The sequence below is a fragment of the Mauremys mutica genome, chromosome 2 (assembly GCF_020497125.1).
Source record: "Mauremys mutica isolate MM-2020 ecotype Southern chromosome 2, ASM2049712v1, whole genome shotgun sequence".
NCBI lineage: Eukaryota > Metazoa > Chordata > Testudines > Geoemydidae > Mauremys > Mauremys mutica.
In genome coordinates, this window is record NC_059073.1 from 256630938 (window position 1) to 256654355 (window position 23418).

Here is a 23418-nt window from a genome sequence, read left to right on the forward strand (position 1 = left end):
CAAGGCACATACAGCGCTGTATCTCCCTGGCTACTGCGCTGGCTGTACTTCACCTCTGCCTGGGGAATAACGACTGCAGCGCTGGTGCTGCAGCACTGGAGTGCCAGTGTAAACAGTGAGTAATCTTGCTACGCTGTAACTGACCTCCGGAATTTTCCCATAATGCTTTTAACTAAAGAACTCTCTTTGTTTTGTTGTGAACTCGGGGCTCCCGGAGCTGCTTATCTAAAAAACAAACACAGCTACTGTTTGCAGTGAATGAGGCAGGCAGGGGGATGAATGTCCACAGCTAGTGTTTGCTTGAGGAGAGAAACAGCATGGCAGGGAGGGAGTCCGTAGGAGCAGCTGCTTATCTGGTCTGAAGGCTATTTGCATTTAAGAGTGAATGAGGGGTGGGGGAAGTGGTCGGACTTTGCAAGGCAGGGAGCTGACACAGTGTCGGCTCCAAAAATCCACACACTCTCTCTCCCCCACGCTCCCTGTCACACTCCACCCCACCCACCTCTTTTGAAAAGCACGTTGCAGCCACTTGAACGCTGGGATAGCTGCCCATAATGCACCACTCCCAACACCGCTGCAAATGCTGCAAATGTGGCCACACTGCAGCGCTGGTAGGTGTCAGTGTGGCGACACTACAGCGCTTTCCCTACACAGCTGTACGAAGACAGCTTTAACTCCCAGCGCTGCACACCTGCAAGTGTAGCCAAGCCCTTAGAGGGGCTGAGCCAAAGGAAGCCACAGATACTTCAGGAGCAAGGCTGGGCTTGACTGGCTCTTACTACACCTTTTGCAGGATACAGTGTGTGTTCATGACCCTTCGCCTTTTCAACATCTCTAAAAAAGCCTGGTATTTTATGCACAGTTCTTTTGAAAGTAGGTCCCTGTTAACCTTCTCCGGACATATTTTTCAGTAATCCTACTGGAGCTAATATACATATCAAAGAAACATTCCGTTAGAATAAGTTACTTAAAAAAGGGAAAACTGCAATCTCAACATTTTTGCTAGAGATAATGTTAGAGAAAGTTAATAAAGCGTTAACTGTAGGGTATACATTTCATCAATAATTCATCTTTTTGAGGACTAGAATCCAAAACCAAAAATCAAATTCTCATCACTGTGTTCATCCATATTCAAATCCCTACTTGTTTAATCTTTTTATTTTCCCCATCAAATTTTCGGTGGTCTTACAGTTAAAAGAATACATGCCTCTTGATTTGATGTAAGTCCAGTATTTCAAATGTTTCTTTTATGGATCATTTTCTTCAAGAGTGAGTTCTGAGCACACAGAGGTGCTTGTGATGGGCTTATTTATGAGAGCCTTGGTTGCATAGCTATGTGGGTTTGGAAAAACTCCAGTTTAACTGTTTTGTCTTAATTGTGATGTATGATTGTTGTTAATATCTTTTGCATAGTGTCATGGAGCAAATTTTCAAACTGTGTTCCCAATTCTTAGTCTGATGCATAGATTCCTAGATTAATAGATTCCAAGGCCAGAAGATATGACTGTCATCATCTAGTCTGACCTCTTGTATAACACAGGCCATAGAACTTCCCCAAAATAATTCCAAAAGCAGTGGTTCTCAACCTTTTTCATTTGCAGACCCCTAAAATTTTTTGAGGTATGGACCCCTTTGGAAATCTTGGACGTAGTCTGTGGACCCCCAGGGGTCTCCAGAACACTGGCTGAAAACTACTGTTCTATGGTAACAACAACCTTTTGCAGACTCCTTAGATGTAGTCTGCAAACTCCCAGGGGTCCGCAGACCACAGGTTATGAACCACAGGTCATCTTAGAGTAGGGGGGTGGCATAGCTCAGTGGTTTGAGCATTGGCCTGCTAAACCCAGGGTTGTGAGTTCAATCCTTGAGGGGGCCACTTAGGGATCTAGGGCAAAAATTGGTCCTGCTAGTGAAGGCAGGGGGCTGGACTCAATGACCTTTCAAGGTCCCTTTCAGTTCTAGGAGATTGGTATATCTCCAATTATTACCTTAGGGGTCAGCAACCTTTCAGAAGTGGTGTGCCAAATCTTCATTTATTCACTCTAACTTAAGGTTTCACATGCCAGTAATACATTTTAACATTTTTAGAAGGTCTCTTTCTATAAGTCTATAATATCTAACTGAACTATTGTTGTATGTAAAGTAAATAAGGTTTTTTAAATGTTCAAGAAGCTTCATTTAAAATTAAATTAAAATGCAGAGGCCCCCGGACTGGTGGCCAGGACCCAGGCAGCGTGAGTGCCACTGAAAATCAGCTCGCGTGCCGCCTTTGGCACACATGCCATAGGTTGCCTACCCCTGTCTTAGAGCATTTCTTTTAGAAAAACATCCAGTCTTGATTTAAAAATTGTCAGTAACGGAGAATCCATCATGACCTTTGATAAATTGTTCCAATAGTTAATCGATCTGACCATTAAAAATGAATGCCTTATGTCTAGCTTCAGCTTCTAGCCATTGGATTGTTATACCTTTCTCTGCTACAATGAAGAGAATTATTATTAAATATGTGTTCCCCATTCAGGCACTTATGGACTGTAATCAAGTCACCCTTAACCTTCTCTTATGTTAAGATAAAAAGATTGAGCTCCTTGAGTCTATCACTCTAAGGCATGATTTCTAATTCTTTAGTCATTCTAGAGGCTCTTCTCTGAACCCTCTCCAATTTATCAACATCCTTCTTGAATTGTGGATACCAGAACTGGACACAATATTCCAGCAACAGTCATACCATTGCCAAATATGGAGGTAAAATAATCTTTCTATTCCTACTGGAGAGTCCCCTGTTTATGCATGCCAGAATCACATTAGCTTTTTTGGCAACAGTGTCCACTGGGAATTCACATTCACTGATTATCCAACATTGCCTCCAAATCTCCTTCAGAATCACTGCTTCCCAGGATAGAATAGCCCATCCTGTAAACCTGGCCTTCTTTCTTTGTTCCTAGATGTATACATTTATATTTATCTGTATTAAAATGCATAGTGTTTGCTTGCCTTCACTTTCCAAGTGATCCAGATCACTCTGTATAAGTGATCTGTCCTCTTCATTATTTACCACTCCCCCGATTTTTGTTTCATCTGCAAACTTTATCAGTGATGATTTTATGTTTTATTCCAAGTCATTGATAAAAATGTTAAATATAGATAGGGCCAGGAACCAATCCCTGCAGGACCCCAGTAGAAACACACCCACTCAATTATGATTCTCCGTTTACAGGTATATTTTCAGATCTGTCAGTTAGCCAGTTTTTAATCCATTTAATGGGTGGCATATTAAATTTGTATTCTAGTTTTTTAATCAAAATGTTGTGCAGTACCACTCAAATGCCTAACAGAATATATTATATCAACAATATTACTGTTATCAACCAAACCTGTAATCTCACCAAAAATGGATGTCAAGTTAGTTTGCCAGGATCTATTTTCCATAAACCAATGTTGAATTGCATTAATTACATTACCCTCCTTTAATTTTTTTATAATTGAATCCTGTATCAACCACTCCATTATTTTACCTGGGATCGATGTCAGGCTAACAGTTCTAGAATTACCTGGCTCATCCCATTTACCCTTTTTAAAAATTGGCACATTAGCTTTCAGAACTTCACCAGTGCTCCAGAACTTACTGAAAATCCACATTAATGGTCCTGCAGCTCCTCAATCAGCTCAGTGAACTGAGCTAGCATGGCACATAGTATACAAAAAGGTTCATGTGCCATTTTTACGTATGTCTCTGCTGGTACTACTTCTGTGGCTTTACATTACTGCATACTGATTACAAAGGGAAATAGACGTTATTAGCTATATTTATTGTCTTGGCCGATTTATTGTATAATATGAATTGCATATGATAGATAAATGGCAGTGAATGCAACTTGTTTGTATGTATAAAAAAGGTTTCTCAATTGATAAATCTGGAAGTGAAATAAAGATCAGGAGGAGGATGTTAAAAAATATAACTAGACCTCATTCTTAAAGTAGTGTTTGCTCAAAATCCAGCCTGGGGTATATACCTTTGAGACTTTGGGGATGATTTCAAAGGGTAACTAGTATAAATTTGGTAATTGGATATTGTGCATGAGATTTGTGTAATTAACTTCAGGGATTTTCTCTTGTACAGGTTGTTGATGCGTTGAATTAGGCAAACAATATTTAAAATGCTGTCATGCAAATTGTGAAGAAATTGAAGCAAATGAATGGATTTAACCACCTGTAGAGTAATTGCATATTAAAATTTGAATTGCATTGGCCTGCTAATCCCAGGGTTGTGAGTTCAATACTTGAGGAGGCCACTTAGGGATCTGGGGCAAAAATCAGTATTTGGTCCTGCTAGTGAACGAAGGGGGCTGGACTTGATGCCCTTTCAAGGTCCCTTCCAGTTCTAGGAGATAGGTATATCTCCTATTATTATTTAAGAATGACCTAATGTCTCACCTGATCTCACAGAACAGTAGTGAGATCTCAACCCAAAACCTCATAGAAGCATAAGCAGATGACACACAAGCAAAGAGGAGGAGGCACATCCATCAGGTACAGGGTTGATGGAGGAAGTCATGAGCCATGGTTGCCTAGCCTTCTCTATTCCAGCACCCCTGCACTACGGCTATGCACAAAATTGCCTGGGTCACTCAGCTCCCCTGCCCAGCGGCTGGCAAGGGGCCAGGCCCCCTCTCTTACCCTGGTGATGGCTCCTCCAGGCCCACGCAGCAGCCGAACTGGCCCTGCTCAGGGGCCAGGGCAAAGCGGAAACAAAGGCACCTCCGGCTGAGAGTGAGCCTGCCTATCCCTGCGCTCCTTGCTCCAGTCCAGCAGGTGCTGCTCTGCCCTGGGCTCTGGCAGATGCTGCTGGGCATGATCCTATGTGTGTGTGGGGTGTGTGTACCACTGGGCTCGACCCTACACGACCCCATTTTTGCACTGCCCTGCCAGCTCTGTGCCTGGGGCAGCTGCCCCTCACGCCCCACCCTAGTTACAGCCCTGGAAAATTGTAACTGGACTTTTGGTGTCCAGTCTATACTTCTTACTGGAGACTGTATGGGTCCCCTTAAAACTAGACTTTCCAGTCAAAAACTGGACACCTGGCAACCATAGCCTATAGGTATGTGGATCCATCATTGCTGACGTGCTATAGCATATAGACCCCAACAGATACAGTGAGAAACACTTAAGGATAACAATAGCACTTACACTTCACAAAGGCTATGCAAAAATGCAGCTGCATCCTTAGAAAATCCAGTTTAGCTGATTCCTCTGGAGGAAGGTAGATTCAATGGAAATTTACCAGGAGTAGAACAAAAAACTCTACATGACCAAGAGGGGGTTAAATAAAGAAACACACAGGAACAGCCAGACAGACAGGAAAAAGAAGTGTGAGGTAGACAAGAGCAAGGTCACAGAAGCTGGATAAGGGACTCCAGGAGTGAGAGGTAACCCAGCATGTAGCAGTGTCATGGGGCAGGAGGGCCTGCTTTCCTGAGTTCAGATAGCCCCAAGGACTCCGGACAACCCAAGCATTATGGATCCCAGCCCAAAGAATGCTGTGGAATAGTGAGGAGCTGAAACAGGAATATGTGTTTAGTGTTTGTTTTCTATGGTCCAAGCCTCATTACCGAGAAGGGATAATAGACTGGGAATCGGTGCCCAGGAAATGTGCCAGCAAGGCCCAGAGAAGAGCTAGTCCTGTGGCCTGCTGAGGCTCCAGAAGCTTGACACACCTCGGGGATCCAGAGCAGCAGAGGCTTGGATCCTCTCACAGCAGTCCTAGTGGATGGCTGCAAAGGGGTGTTTGCTAGGATCTGTGGCACACAGTATTAAGCCCACTCGTGGCTTACTTTCATTTATTTATTTTTTATAAATCTTCATGTAATTTAAAATAATTTCAGTTTGTATTGTCAGGACAAGCACTGTTGTTTGTTTTGAAGGGAAGGAAGCTGACCTGAGATGCAAAGCTGAGTCAGGAGAGAGATGGGGAACTTTAGGGCTGACCCTAATAGGTACTTGATCGTTGCCTGTTAGGTTCACTCCCTCTGGGGCACCTGGCATTGGCCACTGTCAGTAGACAGATACTGGGCTAGATGGACCTTTGGTCTGACCCGGTACGGCCGTTCTTATGTTCTTATGTACTGTTTGAACCTCAGGAAAGTTTAAAGACCTTAAGAGCATGTGATTCTGGTTACATGGATACACTTGGAAATAGCATACAGGGCTGGCTCCAGGCACCAGCTTAGCAAGCAGGTGCTTGGGGCGGCCACTCTGGAGAGGGGCAGCACGTCCAGGTATTCGATGGCAATTTGGCGGAGGGTCCCTCGCTCCTGCTCGGAGCAGAGGACCTCCCGCTGAATTGCTGCAGATTGCGATCGCGGGGTTTTTTTTGGTTTTTTTTTTGGCTGCTTGGAGCCAGCCCTGATAGCATACTGCTTATAGTGGGGGAACATGTTCTGCTAGAAAATTGTTAAACTGTTAAAATGGGAAAACTAGAAGAACCAATTTCCCAGTGTAACAAGTAAAAACATTTTTATTTCATAACTAATATAAAAGCTTCTCATATAAGTTACTATTCAGCAAAGCACTTAAGCACACACTTAACTTTAAGCAAGTGCATAAAAGCCGTTTACTTCAAGTTAAGCACGTTTAAGTGTTTTGTGGCCAGTGGTTAGGGCATTAGCCTGGGACCTGAGACCTGAGTGCAACTCTCTGCTCTGCCACAGACTTCCCGTGTGACCTTGAGCAAGTCACTTAGCTTCTCCATGTCTTAGTTTCCCAACTGTAAAATAGGAATAATATTATTTCCTTATTTCACAGCGGCATCGTAAGGATAAATTATAGGTTGTGAGATGGCTCAGATACTTTGTTAGGGGAAGCCTTATAAGTACCTAACATAGACAGATTGATAGAACTGGAGCCATAATCAATATATCTGTACAGAGAGTATTTTAATTTTACCTTGCAACCAGTAAACTCAAAATACCTGTGTGACAGATATGATGATCACAGGCATATCTTGAGACTATTATAAATGTCATCTCTATCTCTGTGAGCCAAGGTTTACATGAAGGCTGGTTGTGGAGGGTTACTGAGCTCTGTCCAAGAACTAAAATCAGTGAGGGGTAATAACTGTAGACCCCTGGAACAGGTAAACAACTGCAGAGAAGTAACACCACCTGCGATAAATTGCCTGTACTGGTTCAGACTGGATTCAAGAGACCCAGAAGACAATGAGCTTGTGGTAGGGCCAGTGGTAGAGCTTGTGGTCAGGCCAGTGTAAACTCATTAGGGGTTGGTGTGGGGACTCACTTTGATCGAACAAACTGACAAGAACCTACAAGCAGACCCCGCTGAAGAGTTTGAAAGACTGGAACCTGTCAGGGGCTTCATAGGACAGATGGGGGTAAGCTTGAGGATGCATTTAGACCTTTTATTATTTTATGATAAATTTTCTCTGTTATGCTTTTCTACTACAATAAATGTACTGTGACCTGTGTAAGAATGTCTGGTCTTTGGTAAAACTGCCTTAGCCATTGAGAGAGAGAGAGCAAAACTATGGGTGCTGAGCTAGGCTGCTGGGATAATTACACTGAATTTCGGGAGGCTGCAGGTCTTGACACCCCAGGGAGCATCCCCTGAGCAGACCACAGCAGAAAAGTGGGGTGTTGGGTCTTAGAGCTCAAAGGCACAGTTCCCCCAAACTGTGACAGCCAGGTTCTAAGTAAAACAATTTCTTCTTTGTAACTCTGTACTTAGTATAGTAGGGATTTCCAGCAAGAGCTGACTGATATTGTTACCAGCAATCTGTTGTTTGTTAGGTCTCTAGGCACCAGAAATGAGAGTGATTTTGAAGCATTTGGATAAACATTTCCTGTTCCTTATTTGGAGCATCCTTACTGTCAGAAGGCACATCCACTAGTTACTGCTCACATTGCAAACATGCATACTTTTAATGGAAAGAGAGCACAAATTGCATTCTATCCTATCTTGAAGTATCTTTTTCTCTTACTTGCTTTCCTGTGAGAAAAGGAGAAAATTGGGACAAATTCTGCCCTGATTTTCCTCTCGCACCCCCACAACCTCCCACTCAGGTCAGGAGGGATTCACCCGCAGAGCCGGAGTTGGGAGTTGCAGCTACCCGACACAGGTAGGAGGCGGCCCTGGCTGATGACCCAGTGCCTCCCCGCCTCCCCGCCCACAGTAACCGGACATTGGGTGTCCAGTCCCTTTTTTGACCGGACTTCCCATTGAAAACTGGTCACCTGGCAGGGCCGGCTCCAGACCCCAGCGCGCCAAGCGCGTGCTTGGGGCGGCATTTTGCCGGGAGGGCGGCAGGCAGCTCCGGCGGACCTCCCGCAGGCATGACTGCGGAGGGTCCCCTGGTCCCGCAGCTCCGGTGGACCTCCCGCAGAAATGCCTGCAGAGGGTCCGCTGGTCCCGCGGCTCCGGTGGAGCATCCGCAGGCATGCCTGCGGGAGGTCCACCAGAGCTGCGGGACCAGCGGACCCTCCACAGGCACGTCTGCAGGAGGTCCCCCGGAGCCGCGGAACCGGTGACTGCCAGAGCGCGCCCCGTGGCGCGCCGCCCTGCTTGGGGCGGCGGAATTCCTAGAGCCACCCCTGTCACCTGGCCACCCAAACTCTGTAATGCAACCACTTGTGGGTAGAACATTGCAGCATGTAATGTATTCCCTAATCTTATTCACATTCTGAATTTATAGATCACTCACTGCTCTGGAGAGTCAGTTGATAAAAACATTCACACCTCTTATTAATCTAATACTACAAATCCCAAGAAACATTGCTGTGAAAGAGCCTGTAATTCAGATGGTGTGAGGTGGTTTATTCCTTTACTGATAATACTGCAGTCCACATGGTAACAGTCCTGGATTTTATTTTCATACAGCAGAAAATACAACACAGGGTCTCTGTTATGGAGTCAGAAAAGTGGGCTATAGGTACTTAGAGCTCAGGAGTTTTGAAAGCATGCAGCTTAATTCTGTAAATCACACCATTCATTGTCATATTAAAACCAAGCTTGAGGCTCCGTTTAGTAATAAAATGTTCCCTGCTCTTTCAAAACAAAGCTTGGAAATTGGCCACAGCCAGTTGCCTCAGGAAGATATCAGCTGGTCCATGGAAACATACTTTTTAAAAAAAGCTTTTATTTTATGCAATGCCATTCTATAGAGAGATGCAGAGTAATATGAGAAGTGGCAAACTCAGAAAATCCAGCTTTTGTACAATTCATTAATCCTTGTTCAGCAAGAGTTTTAATTTCCCAACAGAGCTATTCAACCACTTTTTAAATTTAAGGTGATTGGAGTAATTTATCTTCTTGTTTCACAGGCCATTTCAACCAGGAAGCAATTAAAAAAAAATAACACAGGGTCCATACTTTTGCTTTGTAGTAAACTGGTGCAGAAAATTCAAAGATCCACAAAAAGTTGCTAGAAAACTAAGCAACCAAGGTTAACATGTATCTTTCAATCCAGTCATTGAAAAAAATAATAGTAATGAGAAGTGGCTGTAGCTAGGAACAACTATGAACAGAGAAAAACAAAACCTTTGACTACTGCATTAGGAAAGATATGGGGAAAGGCTGCAGAAAGAGTTTTTTAGGGAGGAAGATGGTGTTGGAAATACCCCTAGGCAAACCATACGAACTTCCACTCAAAGACTGAAATATTAGAATAGGGTGACCAGATATCCCTCAGTAGCAATCTCACTCCTTGTTCCAAAATGGAGTCCACTACCTCTCCCCTGCAGGGGGCAGTCGCTACCTCTTTCCCCAAGGCATCATGGGAGTTGTAGTCTCTAAGGTTAGATTGCTGCACACAGGCTTTTTCCCTAGAACACTCCCAATAAAGTTCAGAGGCCCCTCTAGTAAAGGGGGCCTACACAAGCTAAAACCTCCTTGTTGCTATGTAGAATTTGCAGACAACTTTCATGTTAAGTCATGTAATTGTGAATCTTATTTCCTGTTAAATAGTGGTATAACTCCTAAGTTAGAAAGTCAAGTTCTTCTCTACATATTCTGGTTCATAATTTTTATGCACATACTCTGCCATTAATTTTTTCTGTGTACTATGTATTTTCCTACAATAAGAATGTATCACACTAAGGTGAGTATATACTGAAGTAAGGATAATATTTACTTTTTTAGGTCACCCATTGTATAAATTCTTTTCTGCAGACTTACAAACAGTTCTTTGCAGAATTACTGTTGCCTTGAAAGTTCTGTGTAGACTCTCATGTCTGGTGTATAAATTGCTACTTAACTACTGGAGTAGAAAGATCTTTGAATCACAGCTATTTGGCTCATGCAAGTTATATAAACTACGGCTGTCTTCCTCAAGATCTTACAGATTCCACGAACCCAGCACATCACAAATTTAAGACCAGGCACAGAAACTCCAGCTGTGGAATTCTTCATTTAGGTCCAGATCTTCAAAGGTATTTAGGCACCTAGCTTCCATTGGTTTTGGTGGAAATTAGGAGCCTAAGTACCCATGAGGATCTGAGCCTTAGCTCCCCAAATGTCAGAGTTCAGACTTTGCTCTCAAAGCGAATGTGGAAGTAGTTTCCTACAGAAATGACCGTCGTCTTAAATCTGTCAGCCATTTGGTTTAAGATGGAGCAATGAATGTGGTACTTTTCCAGTGGAATAGTGAACTGCAGAAAAACCTTGAAATTACTTATGTTCAATTAAGTGCAAACATAAAATGAAAGTCACACCTCCCTGTACACACTCTGATTAAACAGATTTAGTATGGGTAAATAAATAGTGATTGGAAGGGAGAGAGAGAGAGTTCATACACATGAAACCGCAGTTGGCCTCTCCATGACGCCTTTCCTAGTTTATGAACTACAATAGCTTCTGCAGCCTCTCTACATTATTTACTTGTCAGTGAGCTGCATAAGTAAAAATCCATTGTCCCCTTCCTGATTTGTGACTGTTCTGCCCAGAATCTCCCTCCCTTGCAGAGCCTTGTAGCAAGGCTTAACTAGTGTGTAGGGCTGTTTGCTACTGAATTTCCTCTATAATGAATACTATTCAGGCAGTAGTTTTTTGTTAATGGAACAAAACAGAAATTTGTCAGAATTTGTGTCATGTCCCAAATGTTTCTGTGCTTGTAAATAAGTAGAAAAATTCTGCATTTAATACATTGCTGAGAAGTAATAGCTAAACATTATTCTGATAAAAAGAAGTCATTATAAACAACATTAATTTGAAGATTACATTTTTATCCAAGCTTCATTCTCCAAATTTTACCTTTGTATAGGCTGCTTTTGAAGTTTTTTATTACCGTACACTACTTGATTCAGTCTGTAAATAGTAGCATAATGTCTCATATAAGTATTCTTTGTAGCAATGTTTCTAATTTAGGTAACACTTCTAAGATTTAATGGATGTGTACTCTTGTTATTATCTTCACTAGTCCTATGAATTAAAGTAATAGTTCATTTGTATAATTATTTTTACTGGAAGTAAAATAGAATAGTCCCAGCAGTTAAGTCTTAGCATTTACCTTAGGTATGCTGGTACACAGATGTGTGTAATTGCATTAGGTGATTTTACAATGTAGCTGAAGATTTGTCCCTGCAAATCTGAAGATGTTAAATAATATCAGTTTAGAGTTATATAGTGCCTTACATCCCAAAGTATCCAAACATCTTAGAACTTTTAAAAATATGCAAATTGTACAAAAATCATAAAACCGCCCACATCATATTAAGCCACATCATATTAAAGTGTGACAGCTGTTTCAGTGAGTGCACATCCACATGTTTTAGGAGACGGTATGAAGGAGAGTTACATGCAGTGCAAACTGCAAGAGCCATTGTAGGTAGGCAGTACATAATTATGAGTTAGACCAGAAAACTGCGATAAACATATGAGAACTAGAGCTGGTCCTAGGGATATGCAAAACGTGTGGTCTTTTTTGGCATCTCTAGGCCAATCATTTGGCTGCACGACATCAAAAAGGTAGAAAGAAGCAACTGGTAACAAAATGCCTTTTTCCAGAGAGAAAGCAAGAACTGAGGAACTCAGCTGTTTAAGGGAGAGATTGTAGAAGGGAGGGGGAAAGATTTTCCAGCAACTCTTCCTTCCCAAAGCTCCCTGTGCCATCCTTTCAGTGGTGATGGGGCTAGGGAGTGAAAATTCCTGTGGCCCAGCACTACTGCTCCTATGCCTCCATTTTACTCTGAGGAAGAGAATAAGGGTCCTCCTAACTTCTCTTAGCAGTAAGTCTTTGGCCCTTACTCCATTAGCTAGGAGGAAGTCTTGCAGAAGGAGGAGTTCAGGAGGCGGTGACTGATGAGGACTGTACTGTAGTGTTGTGAAGAGTTGGAGAGGGAAGGAAGTTGGGGGATGGGAATGAGTGGTGCAAAGAAGGTTAATTCAGGGTGAGAATCACAAACATGGGGGAACTATGCAACCTGTGCAAGTCTTGCACATACTAAAAAATTATGTAAATAACCAGGCATTTTCTTTTCTAAATGATCAGGATAGCTAACATTTCTGCACCATGTCAACAGGAGAGCTCCTTGCAATGTGAGAAAGTCAAATGGGGTGACTCATGTTTGCCACAAACTGTCCACCATTTGTGTAGAGTATAACTTATTTTAAATGTAACCTCTTCTCTCACTACTAACAGGAAAAAATATGGAGGATTTTGAAAGCTGCCAAGAAAGTTCAATATATAAGAGCCTTGTTATTTGCTTGGGAACTTGAACATGATGGAAACACAATTTGGCAGTTAGCTATCTCCTGTCATGGAGCTGTCTTTTGGGCTGTATGTGCTAGGCTATTTTGAGGGGGGGAATGGCTTGAAGATACATCCCAAACAAAGTACGTGTGTCATTGCTTCTGTACCCTACATTTTGCCACATTTTGAATTCTTCATACCTTGAGTAGTTCTTTGACTGGCTCTGCATACTCCCACTTTTGGCACGTAATGGTAAAATCTTCTCCAAGTAGGCCATTTAGAGTGCACGTGCACCTCCTCCTCCTTTCAGAACTTCCAAACATTAAAAGGGCAAGGCAATATAAGGTGATACTGCGTCCTCTGCTGTTTCAGTTCCTTCCAACTGCTGTGCAAGACAGAAGTGAACCACTCCAATCCTTCAGATCTGGGGTTTTATTCCATTTATAGTGCTGTGATAGTTTATTGTTGCTGTTCTTAATATAGTTTTTAGAATAAGGTAGTTTTAAGAATAATGTGAGGCCAACCCCCAGCCAAACCAGGGCTGCTCACTCAGTTGCCCCTCCAACTCCTATGGCATCTGACCAGCCCCATTCTTGGACCACCATCTAGTGGCTGTGATGGTCTCTCTTACCGCTGAGAGGCCAGGACTGGCTTAATGGTATTTCAACAACAGCTTACTGGAGGATGTGGGCTTCGTGGCCTCCTTCTGGGAGTTCTGGCTGGCCTGGCAAGGGCAGAGGCACGCCTTTCCCTAAGCGCGGCAGTGGAGGGATGTGGGGAAAGTCTGTACCCAGCTCTTCGGCCAGACTATACGTGGGGGGCCAGCTGGCAGAGGGATTGACTATATGGCAGCTGGAGTGGAAGGTCTTGGAGCTGGAGCGGCATCTGCAGAGTGTGCTGGGAGAAGCAGGACAAGCTCCAGGCCCTCTGTGGCCACATCCACCTCCTTCAGTAGATGGATCATGGCTCCCACTTCTACACCCTGGAGAAAAAGAGGTGGGGGGCAAGAAACACATCACCTGCTTCCTGGCAGAGGATGGCACTCCCCTCATGGATCTGGGAGAGATCCAACACAGGGCCAGGGCCTACTATGTCAGCCTTTTCTCCCTGGATCTGGCTGATGCCTGTGAGGTCCTCTGGGATGGGCTCCTGACTGTCAGCATGGGTGATCAGGACTAGCTGCAGCTGCCTCTCACTTTGGCTGACTTCCCAGAAGCCCACCTTCTGTCTGATGCCCACCAACAAATCCTGGGCATCATTGAATTGACCATGGAGTTCTAACACATGTTCTGGGACATCCTGGGCCTGGACCTCACCATCATCTGGGCTGAGTCCTTAGAGATCAGGGTGCTCCCTTTGCTGCCCAAGATGGGGGACCTCCGTAACCGTCAGAATTGGTGTTCTGTCTACAAGCCACTCTGCGGCTGGGGTCTGTGCTGGTGGATGTGGTTCATTCCAACCAGACCTACACTGTCTCAAGCTATACCATCTTTGATAATCTTGATATGGTCTGGGACCACCTCCAGCTTGGGTGTAGAGATGTTCTGTCATACACCCTTCTGGCCCTGGACCAGGAGAAGGCATTCATCAGGGTGAACCCTGGTTATTTCCTGGGTACTTGGTGGGTGTTCGGCTTCAGGCCCTGGTTCATGGGCTTTATCCAGGTGCTGAATGCCTCTGCAGACTGTTCAAGCTCAACTGGACCCTTCCTGAATCTGTCTTCTTCGGTCGAGGGGTGCATCAGTGCTGCCCACAGTCTGGCCAATTGTGCTCTCTGGCCATTGAGCCCTTCCTCCATCTCCTCTGCAATAGGTTGACAGGTTTGGTGCTCCACAAGTCAAAGTTGTGGGTGGTCCTGTCAGCATGTGCTGATGACATTCTCCTCGTGGTCCTGGACCCGGGTGACCTGGCACAGGTGGAGGCATGCCAAGTCATCTACTTGGCAGCCTCCTTCACCCAGGTCATCTGGATCAAGAGCTTTGGCCTGATGATCAGTGATGGATGGAAGGTGAGCTCCATCCGACCCGTACTCCAGGCCACTCCAGTGGAGCATGGGCCCGCTGCACTATCTGGGCATCGACCTTTCTACCATCCATCCCCTCTCACTGGAGAATTGACATGATTTGGAGGGCAGGGTGGCTGAGCGGCTGTGGAGGTGGATGGGACTCTTCCAGTGCCTCTCCTTGTGGAGGAGGGCACTGATGCTTAACCAGTTGGTCCCGGCCATGCTCTGGCAATGGCTCAACACACTGACCCTGCCTTTGGTACCCTGGTCTGCCCCCAGAATAAATTTCTGGAATTCTTTGGGCCGGGGCTGTTCTTGGTCTCTGGGGGGGTCCTGAGTCACGCCTTGGAGGAGGGTAGACAGGGTTTGCTCTGCCTCCGCAGTCAGGTCTACGTCTTCCACCTCTAGGCTCTGCAGAGACTCCTTCTTGGTGTAGATAGTCTGGCATGGAGCGTGCTAGCACACACCTTCCTCCACTGCCTCCGAGGGCTCCGATACTACTGGCAGCTCTTTTACCTCCATCCGAAGGGTCTTCCACGAGACCTCTCCTAGCTGCCGTTCTTCTTCTAAGACCTCCTTGGTGACCAGGCCTGTGATGGCCACCAAGGGCGAGTAGCTCCTTGAAGAGCCCCTGCTACACAATCCCCATCTCGGTGTGCAGGTGTTAGAGTCTCTAACGGTGCACCAGAGGTTGGTCCTGGAAGGGGCCACCAGGATCAGAAACCTCCTGGACTAAGACCGTAGGAACTAGGTGGACCACCTGGTGCTTGGCCAATGCATAGGGTGGCCCTTGTTTCCCCCGGTGTATAATCCAGGAGGTGAGGGCAGCCTTACCACCCGCCTCTTGGGCCTGCCTCAAGCAGGCCCCGCGGGAGGGTGCTCCCCACCTGCCCCTCACCCCTGGCCCCCTGGACCTTGCCATCGGGACAACACCTCCACCTGAGCTGGCTATATGACCTGCAGCTGGTCTGTTTCTGAACCACACCTCAGAATCAGCTGTAGATGCATGTTCTTCATGCCCTTCACTTTCTCACCCTTGGGACCTCCTACCATCTGTGAAGGGCGAGGAGCCCAGTGGGCCAGTCTGTATTGCATCCTGGTCCCCTGGCTTGCCAAAGATATTAGTTGGTGGCTCCTTCATGGAGCCATGAGCATGGGCATGTACCTGGCACAGTTCACCCCCCTCCCCGCCGCTTGCCCCTTCTGTGGCTTGAGGGAGACCATGGCGCACATCTACCTCAACTGCACCAGGTTGCAGCCCTTTTTCTAGCTTCTCCAGCACCTTCTCCTCAAGTTCTGGCTGCACTTCTCCCCGCATCTACTGCTGTATGCACACCCCATTTATTGCCCCATGAAGTTGCAAGACTTCCTCGTCAACCTTCTCCTGGCACTGGCCAAGGTGGCCATCCACTATACCAAGAGGAGGATGCTGGACGGGGAGGTGCTCTGTGACTGTGGAACCTATTTCCGCTCCTCCCTTCGGTCATGTATCTGGGAAGAGTTCCTCTGCACCACGTCCACTGGCTCTCTGGATGCCTTCAAGGAGCAGTGGGTGCTGTCCGGGGCTCTCTGCTCTGTCTCCCCCTCTGGCTACCTGCTTTTGACCCTGTAACTCGCTCCCATCCCTGGTTTCTTATTTGTTGTCCCCCAACTTTAGTTGAGCCCTGGGTTCAGTGGCTCCTCCCCTTAGGCTTGGGTAGTGGCCTTTAGATGTGAGTGGGCTTATGCTCGCCCACCCCTTCGGAACTCAATAGTGCACTGATTTACCCTTCCAACAGAGCCTGCAGTGACTCAGCCTTCAGGCATGCAGAAGCAGCCTGTCCCTCAGCAACGGCTGGGTCAGATGGGCCCCCAGGCTGCAAGTCAATCTGTGCAACAGCACTACCCAGCGAGGAACCTGCCTGCTGCCTTACAGTGTAACAGACTCTATAGACTGCCAGCCTGCTCTTGATCTGGGCCCCAGCCTTGCCCAAACCTGCTCCTGTCTGCTCCAGCCTTGTCCTTGCCCTTCTCTGACCTTGCTCCAACCCTGCTACTGACCCCACTCCAGCCATGCCTCTGCCTCCTGACACCCCTCAGACTCTGACCACTCAGCTTCAGCCTTTGGCCTGTATCTAGACTTTGGCTACAGTACCAATTTGGCTTGTCTTTGGACTCCAATCTTGGTTTTGACCCAGTCTGTCCCTGGGCCCCGGTTCCAGTGCTGCCCTTGTCCCAACCTCAGTCTGACCCTATGTCCAGCTTTGACCTCTGCTCCAACCATTAGGCATGACTACTGTGAGGCAGTGCCTGACAAATAGTAATAAGTGTAGATAGTGTAGTTTGTAAAGTTGGTTCCATATGATATCAGAACTGCAGAAGAAGAAGCTGGGCTTTAAGAGATTTGCATCTCATGAACACGTTAGGTGCTTTAAGTGCCTGGAAAAAAGCCACTCTCCTTCTGGGTGCTCTAACTGCTGCACTTTCACTCCCAAAGCATGCAAAGACAGGCAGAATAGACTACAGGTGCTTCCGCTTAAAGAAGCTCTTTCTATTAAGCTGTCTGGTTCTGGAGGGTCTTTGGCTCTGAAGACTGAGAGGCTTGTTTTGGCTCCAGTGGCTTCCTCCAGCAAGGCTAAGTTGTCTGAGGTTTCCAAGTCATTGAGATCTTTGTTGGTGCTGGTTCATGATCCTTCCGTTAAGGCAGGCCCGCACAACTCGTAAAGCGGCGAGGGCCACATTCCTCCAAAGAAAACAGCCGAGGGCCGAAACCTCCCGGCCCCGCAGAAACACCCGGCCCCAGGGCCGTCCAGCCCTGCAGAAATAAACTCTCCTTCCCCAGTGCCGCCCCACCAAAACAGCTGTGGGCCAAAAAGGAAGGTTGGGGGTGGGGAGGTGATACTTTATTTTAAATCAACCGGGGGCTCCCAGCTGAAGAGGTGAATGGGAGCCCTCAGGGTCAAATTAAAGGGCTCAGGGCTCCGGCGGCTGGGGGAACCCGGCAGGGCCGGTTCTAGGTGTTTTGCTGCCCCAAACAAAAAAAAACTTGTCTGCCCCCCGTCCCAGCCCTGGGGTCCCCCCTGTACCCCCCTGCTGCCCTAGTCCTGGGCTCTCCCCCCACTGACCCACACCCCCTGCCGCCCCAGCGCTGGGCTTCCCCCTTTTCTCCCCACCAGTGCCCTCCCCCCACCCTGCTGCTGCCCCAGCCCTGGGCTCCCCTCCACCAGTGCCTCCCCCCCCACACACACCTCCTGCCTCCCCAGCCCTGGGTCACTGGTAACGCTCCCAGGGCGGGTCATTCAGCAGGAATTTTGGATGTGCACAAAACACAGACAGGATTGGTTCCCATATGGTTACAGAGGTGCAGTAAAGTGGAACAATTTTCAGCTTGTGTGATTGGAAGATATCTGGATGCATATTATAAGACTGTCCTCCATAAATGAGGAAAAGTTGAGGTGCCTTTATTATTCTTTTGTTCCACTCTTTCTTTCTATGGGGAATTTGCCAATGAAATATCACTGTCTTCCTGAAACAAACAAAAAGGCAATGGCTGTTGAAAATAGCAATTCCAGTGCTAATAAGCATTTCTTGCTCAATTTTATCCTGCTTTTTCTAAAGCAAGTTAGAGTGGATCAGTATATTTGGTTTGGGAGAAATGAAGTAACAGCTGCCCAAACTGAGCTTGAGCACTCCTGAATTTTGAGGTGTTCAAATCTGGAAGGCAGGTGCTGGGGTGGGGGGCCTGTGGGCTCCACGGGGGAGCATGGCAGCAATGTATCTGGAGCTGCATGGAGCCAGACACGCTGGCCTGAGTGGCACGGTAAGGGGGCTGGGGGTTGGAGAAGGGGTAGGGAGTTCCAGGGGGCAGTCAGGGGACAGGCAGCAGAAGGATAGGCATGGGAGTCCCAGGGGTTTATCAGGGGACAGGTAGGGGGTGGGGACCTGGGGGGGTCTCAGGAGGGGGCAGTTGGGGACAAGGAGAAGGGAGGCTTAGATAGGGGGTGGGGTCCCAAGGGGTAGTTGGAGCAGGGGTCTTGGGAGGGAGCAATCAGGGGACAAGGAGCAGCAGCATTTAGATGGGGGTGAGGTTCTGGGTGGCAGTTAGGGGCAAGAGTACCAGGAGAGCGGTATCAGGGGACAAGGACCAGCGGTGTTAGATAGGGGGGTGGGGGTCCTGGAGGGCAGCTGGGGCAGAGGTCTGGGGAGGGGGCAAACAGCGGCCGCATGCCGGGATTCAAACTGCTCTGGGCTGCCCGCAGCTGCGGGGAGCCCTGAGCCCTTAAAATCCCAGCCGTGGCTGAGGATCTCTGCGGGCAGCCCAGAGCCCTTTGATTCCCAGCCTCAAGGGCTCTGGGGCTCTCCGCTGCTGTGGGCAGCCCAGAGCCTTTTGATTCCTGGCCACGGCGGGGATTTAAAGGGCTCTGGGCTCCCCGCCGCTGCGGGCAACCCAGAGCCCTTTAAATCTCAGCTGCGGCTGGGAGTCAGAAGGCTCTGGGCTGTCCACCGCTGCGGATAGCCCAGAGCCCTTTAAATCCCAGCCGCGGCTGCGAATCAAAAGGCTCTGGGCTGCCTGCAGCAGCGGGAGCCCAGAGCCCTTTGAATCTCAGCAGCGGCCGGGAGTCAGAGGGCTCTGGGCTATCCGCCACAGCGGGCAGCCCAGAGCCCTCTGATTCCCGGCCGCGGCTGGGATTTAAAAGGCTCTGGGCTCCCCGCCGCAGCGGGCAGCCCAGAGCCCTCTGATTCCCGGCCGCGGCTGAGATTCAAAGGGCTCTGGGCTCCCCGCCGCTGCGGGCAACCCAGAGCCTTTTGATTCCCAGCCGCGGCTGGGATTTAAAGGGCTCTGGGCTATCCGCAGCGGCGGACAGCCCAGAGCCCTCTGACTCCCGGCCACAGCTGAGATTCAAAGGGCTCTGGGCTCCCGCCGCTGCAGGCAGCCCAGAGCCTTTTGATTCGCAGCCGCGGCTGGGATTTAAAGGGCTCTGGGCTATCCGCAGCGGCGGACAGCCCAGAGCCCTCTGACTCCCGGCCGCGGCTGAGATTCAAAGGGCTCTGGACTCCCCGCGGTTGCCGGCAGCCCAGAGCTCTTTGCTTCCTGGCCGCGGCCGGGATTCAAAGGGCTCTGAGCTGCCCGCAGAGCGCCGTGTGCGGGGGATTTAGAATCCCCTCGCGGGCCGCACAGTGAGGCTCTGCGGGCCGCATGCGGCCCGCGGGCCGCGTGTTGTGCAGGCCTGTGTTAAGGCTTTGAAGGCAACTTTGATAGAAAAAGGGCTGACTGCCTGCTAAGAAACATAGAGCCATTTTTATTCTGACTATATTGGTCCTGAAGAAGAAAGCTGAGGGAGAAGACAGCCTCTGTTAGCAGTGCCAGATCCCATACATCAGACTTATCAAATCCATCTGATTCTGACATAACCTCTACAGCTCCACTTTGAAACTCAAATTCGTTCTGGTTTCCACTTACAAGTTCAGTATTTCTCTGTATCCAGTACTCTTCAGGCCTCCACTCCTGTTTTGGGACCATCCTCAGATCTAAAACAGGATGTTAACAGTCGGAGCTGATGTGCACTTTCCTTCACTGGAACATTCTGAATGACAGGAAGTTGGCTATGAGGAAGAGACAGTCTGCTTGGGTTCTGCCATCTGCTTCCCTGAATAGAGGAGAAGAGCAGTGGAGATTGCTAATCTTTCTACAGATCAATCTATGCCTTTTCCTCCAAAGAGTCCTATGGATCTTCAGGCAGATCTTTCATATCTTTTCTCTCTCTTCGCCTATGGTTCTGTTGCTGTCTCTGGTGCAGTCCACAGTGGATCCAAGGTCAGATCCTCCTTTCAAGGAGGCTAGAGGAAGAATTAAGACACCTGATTAGTTCCTGGGTTGTGCTTCTTTATCCTTTTGCCCCTCCTCTTATCGGCATGTTTCCGGATCCCAGCTACTGGTGAGACTGGCAGTCCTAGTCTTTATGGCCTTATTGGATTCCACCTCAAGAATGTTTGGCTCATTGTTCTCATGGATGGAGAGATGATGGTTTCATCTTATAAGGATCTGGTGGCTCAACAATCCTTGGATCTGGTTCCTCTGCATCCATCGGCAGATGGTCATACCTGATACTTTTCTGAAGAAGAGGCTGAGGAGATAGCTTCTTTTCTTTGAGTGATCCAATCCACCTTCAGTGCTCTAGGATTACTCATCAACAACATGGCTAATGTAACTCCGTTAAACAAGTACTACTGAGGGAAAAATCTCTGACAACAGTACACTAGGCACACGCATACCTGAAGTGGAATGGACACTTGCAACACATCTTAAAGAACAACAGTTACAGGATAGATTAAGAACTGTCTCTTTTTGAGCAGGAACAAATGGATACTAACCTTGATTCTGATTTATCACCTCATGAGCAGGTAGGTGTAGCTTCTGCTTTCTCCCCTTCCGAGGATGCTTTTGACCTTCTAGACTACATTTGGTTCCATGACCTTGTAGACCACATTTGGTAGCCACATTGAATTTACCTTTGGTGGCTCTGGAGGAAACCTCCCATCCAGTATTCTTTGGGCTACCTCCATGAATAGGATGTTGCTCCCTATCCTGGAGAGTCTTTTGCAGCCTGCTAACAGTGTTTGGTCAACTCCTGTTCCCTGACAACATATTTCCAAGAAACCAGACAAACTGCATGATTCTATGAAGGGTTTTCTTACTTTCAGATACATCCTGTGCCAAATTCACTACTTGTGGGTGCTGCAAATAACAGGTTTATGTCTGGCCAAACTCACTTCACTCCTGCTGATAGAGGGGGGAGAAAAATTGATGCATTTGGGAGAAAAGTTTTTTCTTCCTCTTCTATGGAAATTAAAGTGGCTAATTATCAGGCGGTGATGTCCCATTACCAATTCCACTTGTGGGAAAGGATGCCTGTCTTTGTCCAAGATTTGCCAGATGATAAAAGCTTAAAGCTGTTTTGACAGAAGGTCAAAGTGTGGCAAAGCATGCCCTCCTCAGAGCATTGTTTGATGCTTCAAACTCTTCCACTGGAGCATTGTAATCCACAGCTATCTTGAAGAGACATACTTGGCTTCATTCCTCTTCTCTGGCCATGGACACCAGAATTAAGGTGGACAGTATCCCTGTCAAAAAGATGATCTTTTCAGCAAATAAGACTGATGAATTTTGGGAAAAATTAAAGGAAACTAGATCCACTGCTTGTTCTTTAGGTCTTTATTCCTTGATCAGAAGGAGACCTTTTACTCCTCTTCAGCTTCAAATCTGCTTATTTTTCCTCAAATCAGATCTGTCAGAAACAGCACCAGTAATCTCCGTCTTCATTCTAGACCCAGCATAAAAAGAGGTCTTTCCGACCTAAGATTAAACAATTTGCTTCATCTGCTTCACCTTCCTTGAATACCAGGCCTCAGATTTGATGGGAGGTTTCAGAGTAATGGATCAATCAGACAGGATCCATCCCTTGTATTTGGGGACAGAATAGCCCAATTCCTCAACACATAGAGGCTGATTACATTGGACTTGTGGGTACCAGAAATTATAAAGAAAGACTATGTCATTAAAAGACTGCCCCCTTTCAATACCATCAAGCCTTCCCTTTTCAGGAAACCTTCTCACGAGGTTATTCTTCTTATGTAAATACACAAGCTGCTTCAGATAGGAGCTGTCAAGGTGGTACCATAATGTCTGTGGGGTCCTAGGTTCTATTCAAGATTCTTCCTGGTACAGAAAAAAAATGGGGACTCCATCCAATTTTAGATTTAAGAAAATTGAACAGATACATCCAGAAGTTCTGGTTTCGTTTGTTAACCTCGCTTGCATCTATGGATTGGTTTGCCGCTCTCAATTTATAGCACGCTTATGTTCATATCTCTAGTCAATATGGTCATCGAAAATACCAGAGTTTAATGGTGGTGGGATGCCATTTCCAGAATAAGGTGTTCCTGTTTGGCCTGCCTGCAGTGCCAAGTGTCTTTTCAAAATGCCTTTCTGAGCTGGTGGCACATGTGAGAAAACGGTGTTTTTGTTTACTCGTCTCCAGAGGGATGGTTGCAAAAAGCTCCTGCACATGAGGGTCTGTAACTTCACAATGCATTTACAATCTTCCTTTTTTCAGGTCTGGATCTGCTTTTCAGTGTTAAAAAATAAATCAAATTTCAGTTCAACTGAGAGAATTTTTTATAGGTTCTATAGTACCAGGGAAAGCTTTTCTTCCAGAGGACAGGTTTCTAAAAAGAGGGAAAGTGGTTTTGCAAATTCAAGCTTGCCAATACCCTTCTTGGCATCTACCATTTATGTAACTTCATTTTCTTGTCTCATAATGAAATAAATGCAGCACTGGATGTCTTTAATCTACAAACCCAATATGGATAATTTTCAAATGTTTGTCACCATGCCTCAGGATGTTTTAAATTCATTGAGGTGGAGGACAGACAGATCAAATGTTCTCAGAGGTATCATGTTCAGTTCCCCTTCACCATAGATTAAAATGCTTCCAAAAGTGAATGAGGAGCCCACTTAAATTGGTTTACAATCCAGGATCACTGGGCTTTTAAAGAAAAGTGTTTATACAAAAATGTGTTACAATTAAGAACCATTTATTTGGCCCTCAGATCCTCCCTTCCTCATATAAAAGGGATGGTTGTTCAAGTAGTAATGGACAATACAACCGCTGTTTATTACGCGAACAAACAAGGGGGGGGTCTCATTCTTCCCAGTTATGTGCCAAAGCGGTCAAAT

General features: G+C 46.7%; 1 protein-coding gene across 7 annotated transcripts in view; it reads left to right on the forward strand.

Annotated features, from left to right (window-relative positions):
- Window positions 1-23418, forward strand: part of CACNB2 (calcium voltage-gated channel auxiliary subunit beta 2) — a 426320-nt gene that overhangs the window by 53332 nt on the left and 349570 nt on the right. Inside the window, exon 1 of one of the 7 annotated variants that reach the window (XM_045003344.1) lies at window positions 2725-2745. The exons of the other annotated variants lie outside the window; for them this stretch is intronic. Within the exon in view, the coding sequence (XP_044859279.1) occupies window positions 2740-2745 (6 nt within the window). The 5' untranslated portion in view covers window positions 2725-2739. Of the gene's footprint in view, window positions 1-2724; window positions 2746-23418 lie in introns of those variants that run through there. 7 annotated transcript variants of the gene reach the window in all.